The sequence below is a fragment of the Neomonachus schauinslandi genome, chromosome 1 (assembly GCF_002201575.2).
Source record: "Neomonachus schauinslandi chromosome 1, ASM220157v2, whole genome shotgun sequence".
NCBI lineage: Eukaryota > Metazoa > Chordata > Mammalia > Carnivora > Phocidae > Neomonachus > Neomonachus schauinslandi.
The window spans coordinates 113,042,805-113,048,545 of NC_058403.1; the positions used below are offsets into that span (position 1 = coordinate 113,042,805).

The 5,741-nt window shown below is 51.9% G+C and overlaps 1 protein-coding gene across 1 annotated transcript; it reads right to left on the reverse strand.

The window, feature by feature from the left end:
• Positions 1-1,933: 1,933 nt before the first annotated feature.
• ZIC1 (Zic family member 1) lies at positions 1,934-5,364 on the reverse strand. Its single transcript, XM_021685992.1, has 3 exons — positions 4,383-5,364; positions 2,804-2,967; positions 1,934-2,131 (listed from the first exon to the last, which is right to left on the reverse strand). The coding sequence occupies exons 1-3, from the start codon at positions 5,362-5,364 to the stop codon at positions 1,934-1,936; spliced, it is 1,344 nt and encodes a 447-aa protein (XP_021541667.1).
• Positions 5,365-5,741: the final 377 nt, after the last annotated feature.

A 5,741-nucleotide genomic window follows, 5' to 3' on the forward strand; every position in this document is an offset into this window, starting at 1 on the left:
TTGTCTCCTCATTTACAAATTTACTGTATCAACGCCAGCCAATGGAACGAATTTCTTAAGTAAATGAGAAATAAATAAAAGAGATAGAAAGATAATCAAATTACATAAAATAATTCTCTTCCCTAGATGTATTTTTGAAAGAACTAATAACAGTGGCAAAATTATAGGAATAATAACATATCATAGGAAGTAATTAAATTAGCATCACGTTTGAAGAAATATAAGTAAAACGCTTTATGGGCGTTTACTTTTGTACAAAGAAGGAAGGTCTGTAAAACCATGCATCAACATCCTGAAAATTAGTTATGGCCATAAATGGTTTAATTGAAGACAGCAATTTAAAATATGATATTGTAAATCTGCAACTCGGTTTCAGCCAGGGGAATTTAATTTGGGGGGCAGCGGAACCCTCTGCTTCAAGTTCACTTGCAACACTGCAGAGTGAGCCCCTGAGCTTCTGACAATTTACCTACATTAATATTGATGTCGCCTGTGCAATCTATTTCTGTTATTTTTATGGTTGTTATTGTACGTCTGCAAAGGTCATTTAAATTATATAGCGGCCGAAAATTTGTTTCATAAATTTTGATATAAATACTAATTACACCCTCTCGGAGAGCCAGCAGGGTAGGTTCATTTATCACGTTTATACGACCTGCGATGACAGAAAGGGAAGGCGAGGGAGACTGGAAAGCTTTTCTAGAGACCCACTAAAGCTGGCCGAAGAGGCAGCAGGTTGCTGGGGGTGAAGAAGAAATTCCTACCACAATCACTGAGATTTAAGAATCTTTTAATAAGGTACGAAAGGTTACCAAACAGTTCTGGAAACTAAAGTGTACATACGAGTTTTTCTAGCCATAAATATTGAATAGCTGTAACATGAATAAACCGGCCCTTTACATGCGGATAAATATGGAAACTAGGAATTATATACATTATGTGGTTTTATCTTTTGCCAAAAGCAACGGACAGTTATAGTTTATATCTTCTTTAATATCACTTTACATAAACAAATGGAACAGTTTGACACGCAGATCCAGGCTCGTACTATACGAATTCTTGACAGGACATGAAACAACATTTTACTGCACTAAAGTACTTAGACTTTGGGACGAGAAATGTTTGCACTTTATACAAAAAAAAAAAAAAAAGCACATTAATACCAATAATATTCTGTTAGGTCGACGTGGAGACTGTAATCGTACAAAGTAATTCACATTTTGGTACACATTTACTAGGACATTCTTCCCATTCAGTACAAACAGTTGGCTTTCGGCCGCCCACCCCCCTCCCTTCCCCCTCCCCCGCCCGCCCGCCCCCTCCCCCCTCCCCCAATGCAAAGACCACAACGCCACGAACCCACCCGCCCGCTCCAACCGAGATATAACTATTTACAGAATCCAACAGTACAGTTTTAAGCTAATAATTCTGTATTTACAAGAATGCAAAGTAAAACAAAAACAAACAAACAAAACGGAAGCCCAGAGGGCCTGTTCGATTCCGACGAGAAACTGGCCCTCGGTTGGGGTTGGCAGCACTCGGTCAGGCGGCCGCCTTCTCCTCGACCACCCTCCCGCCCCTTGGCTACCAAACCTTTGCCAAAAAAAAAAAAAGGAAAGAAAGAAAGAAAGAAGAAAGAAAGAAAGAAAGAAAGAAAGAAAGAAAGAAAGAAAGAAAGAAAGAAAGAAAGAAAGAAAGAAAGAAAGAAAAGAAAGAAAGAAAAAAGGAAAAAAATTAAAGGTTTGGGGCTTTCTTTCTCTTACTCGGTCCTGGGTCTATTGGCAGGTTTAAAAAAAAATAGGACTGCGGTGTCTGGGGCGGGGGGGGTGGGGTAGGAGGCTGTGTTGATTCGCAGGGTTCATTCAGTAATATTTTGTGTACGTGTGTGTTCAGTCTCTTAAATAGGGTTTTGTTCGGTGTTTTGTTTCTGATTTTAAACGTACCATTCATTAAAATTGGAAGAGAGCGCGCTGTGGCCGGCTGTATGGTGGACTGCGGAGGAGGAGGGCGACAGGGAGCTGGTGGTCGGGTTTTCTGTCGAGGGAGACACGATGGTGGGCGGCGTGGAGGACTCGTAGCCGGAGCTGGCGGCGGGCGAAGGCTGCGAGCCCTGCGAGGAGGATTCGTGGACCTGCGGGAATAAAGTCGCGTTTTTACGGAGATAAAGAGCCCGCGCGGCGGCCGCCGCCTAGGACGGGTGAAGGCCGCGTGCCGCCTCCCCACACAGCGCTGAATCCCCTTGAACTCATGGGAGGCCTGACCCGCCGGACTTAGGCTTGGCTGCCCGCCTCCGCCCTGCAAAGGCAGTGCTCCAGGGAGGGACAGCGCCCCCCGGGACCCACAAAAGAAAAACAGATCTGGGAAGGGGGAGGCTGGATTTGAGGCAGGAGCCTGCGATGGTCCCTCCTGCAGCCGTTGTACTTTGCTTGCTCAGATTTAGGTAAGCAAACGCTCAGGCCTGTGTGCAAGAGCCCCACACTCCTGCCAACGCTGCCAGCTACAATGGCGGCAGCTTCGGCACAGTCAACCCGCTGGTACAGCCCTAGCTAGCTCCCTACCTGGGCCAAATTCCGGTCGCGTGCCCCCTTCTTTTAACTTTATTATTAAACAGTAACTTAGGGTGCCCTCATTTCGCTTTCCAGCTCCCACCCTCCCTGTCCAGCCGCACTCAGCAAAGCGGAACCGTTGGCTTTCTGCCTTCGCCAGTTCCTTCCACCACCCGGCTGCCACTCGCAGCCCGGCCCTGGCCGAAGAGCGGAGGGGGTCCGGGCTCAAAGGCGGCCAGCGAGAGCGCGGCGATTACCTTCATGTGTTTGCGCAGCGAGCTGGGGTGCGTGTAGGACTTGTCGCACATCTTGCAAAGATAGGGCTTGTCGCTCGTGTGCACGTGCATGTGCTTCTTGCGGTCGCTGCTATTGGCAAAGCGTCGGTCGCAGCCTTCGAACTCGCACTTGAAGGGCTTCTCCCCTGGTGCGAAAGGCAAGAGAGAAGTCTGATTGCAACAAATCCTGCGGCTGTTTTTAAAATTTTAAACAATGATAAAAATCAAAACAAAATAAAAAGGCAACAGCTCTGTGTTAGTACCTTCCAAGTTAAAAAACCCGAGTCTTTAACAAAGTCTTATATCTGCAGGGGAATTATAAATATCTGAACTATTTTAACTTCTAATCCAATTAGATCCAGATTTAATTTTTTTTATTATTATTATCAGTGATGGTAGTTTTTCTAGAGCCCAGACTGGCAGCAGGTCTGGCTGCTGGTTTTTCTGCCCGGGGCTATACAGACGACTTCGGGCGGCTCCTACCTAGTTCTTGCTTTCTAATTTTCACACTGCCAGCAGATTCTCCTGCTGTGTTGCTCTTCTCTCCTCCCCCTACCCCCTCCCCGACGCTCCGCACCCCCCTCGTCGCCTCCTCCACCCCACCCCACCCCCTACACACACTCACATTTTATAAGGTAATCTGGGCCGAGAGCTCGGCGCCGCAAATTCTTCCTTCACTCTGGCATTAAACCCCAAGTTCCAAACGCGGTTCACAGAAATCACCCAGGCAAACCAGAATAGGGAAGCAGACAGGATTCCCGGCCTTGTTGGCGCTAGGGGCCCGGAATGGCCTGCCTGACTCAGACCACAGGCTTGAGCTCGCCGCGAACTTTTCTTTTAACTGTTCCTGGCCGGTCTCTTCATTTTTAAAGGCTAACGCAGGGTATTCGGTGTTTTGAAAACTCTCTCATAAAATCTAATTGACAAAAAAGACTTCTCCGCCTTCTGTCGACTCTCCCAACTCTTTAAGCTTACTCAAATACAAGTCACTACTAAAACTGGGCTCTTTAAATATGCATAAGCCTTCAAAAGCCTCCTCAGGCCCAACTTTCTTGCTTTCAATACTCCCCCCCACCCTTTCAGTTTTTGTTTCTTTTTCGGCGCCTCCATCCTATCTCCTCCAATTTCCTTAGCTCCTTCTTTTGACAACATCTTCACTAAGGTGTCTAGAGAAAGATGTTAGCCGGAAGCAAATGTTTAGATTTGTCTGCAGCTGGACTTGCTGGCGCCTCCGCCACCGCGGAGAATCGGCCACCTCTCCTGGCTTCGCGTACACCAAGGGCTCCACAAAGCTGGGTTTGTCTCTCTGCTCTCCCAGCCTTTTTTAGTCCTCATTTAAAAATCTAAATTCCTAGATACCTCTTGGCCAGTCCTCTCTATACCTCTTCATAATTTCAAGCCTCAAACTAAACACCAGCGCACACTTCCACTGCCTGCCTGCTGGAACCTGACGCCCAGACCCAACCGCGGCCCGGTTTGTGCGCCCCGGCCACTGACTTTTGGATTTCGGGTCCCAGGCCCAGGATGGAGGGGTGGGGGTTCAAGAACAGCGGTTTCGTACCTGTGTGCGTCCTTTTGTGGATCTTTAAGTTCTCAGAACGCGCGAAGACCTTGCCGCAGCCAGGAAAGGGGCAGGGGAAGGGCTTCTCGCCCGTGTGCACGCGGATGTGGTTGACCAGTTTGTATTTGGCTTTGAAGGGCTTGCCCTCGCGCGGACACTCCTCCCAAAAGCAGATGTGGTTACTCTGCTCAGGCCCGCCGACGTGCTCCACGGTGACGTGCGTGACCAGCTCGTGCATGGTGCTGAAAGTTTTGTTGCACGACTTTTTGGGGTTGGCCAGCTGCTCGGGCTCGATCCACTTGCAGATGAGCTCCTGCTTGATGGGTTGGCGCATGTAACGGAAGAAGGCGCCAGCGCCGTGATGCGCGGCCATGTTCACGTTCATGGGCCCATAACCGTGCAGCTGCGGCGCGGCATAATGCTCCGAACGCGGGCTGGTCACCTGGCCGTACTGTTCTGGCCGCGGGTACATGTCCCCGGAGAAGCCAAGCCTCATCTGCCCGTTTACCACGTTGGGCGACGCGTGGCCCGCCGCCTGCTCGTGAAGGCCAGGGAAGAGGAGGTGGCCCGCGGCGTCCGTGTGACCGTGTGGGCCCCCGAAGCCTCCGGCTGAAGCAGCGAACAGACTGTGCTGAGCGCTGGCTGCCGCTGCCGCGTCGCCAAAGCCCCGGTTGCGGAACAGAAAGTCCCGCGTGGAGTTGAAAGCTGCGCTCGAATAGGAGCCGACGTGGCCCGGGTGGTGGTGATGGCCCAGGGCCGCGGCAGCCGCGTAGCCGGGCGCCTGCGACGTGAAGGCCGTCTGGCCGGCGGAGGCCAGCTCGTGAGAGCTGGGGTTGAGCTTGAAGGCGCCCATGCCGTCGGCGAACGGGTTGATGCCCAGGCCCACGTCGCGCTCGGCCACGTCGCCCGCCGAGTGGTGGCGGGACGCGCCAAAGGTGGTCACGCCGATCGTGGGGTACTGGGGGCCGGCGTCCAGGAGCATCGTGGCTGCTCGGGGCGAGCCCCGGCCTCCCCCGCCCCCCCCACCCTCGCCCGCCGAGGAGGGAAAATCAGGAGGAGGAGGAGGAGGAACGGGAGGCGGAGGAAGAGGAAGAAGAAGAAGAGGAGGGAGGAGGAGTCGACCCACCTCGCGAAGTCCTAGCCCGCAGGCAGCGGCGCAACGCGCCGGGACGCCCGCCTGGCCAAGCGCGGGGAAGCCGGACGGCTCCGGGCCGCAAGCAAGGCGGGCTCCGGCGCCCGCCAAGAAGACCCCGCCGGCCGGGCTCGCACTTTCTCGCCGCTCAGTCTCTGCCGAGAGGACCCTGCGTCAAGGCTGCCCAGGGAAAGGCATGGAGCATCTCAGCCCCCCCAAAAAAAACT

Bases quoted from the DNA above. Each gene is read 5' to 3' on its own strand.
- ZIC1 (XM_021685992.1), bottom strand. From the start codon at position 5,364: ATGCTCCTGGACGCCGGCCCCCAGTACCCCACGATCGGCGTGACCACC. The intron at 2,968-4,382 runs GTACGAAACCGC...CTTTCGCACCAG, and splicing joins CCACAAAAGGACGCACACAG to GGGAGAAGCCCTTCAAGTGC. The intron at 2,132-2,803 runs GTAATCGCCGCG...TTATTCCCGCAG, and splicing joins CGCTGCGCAAACACATGAAG to GTCCACGAATCCTCCTCGCA.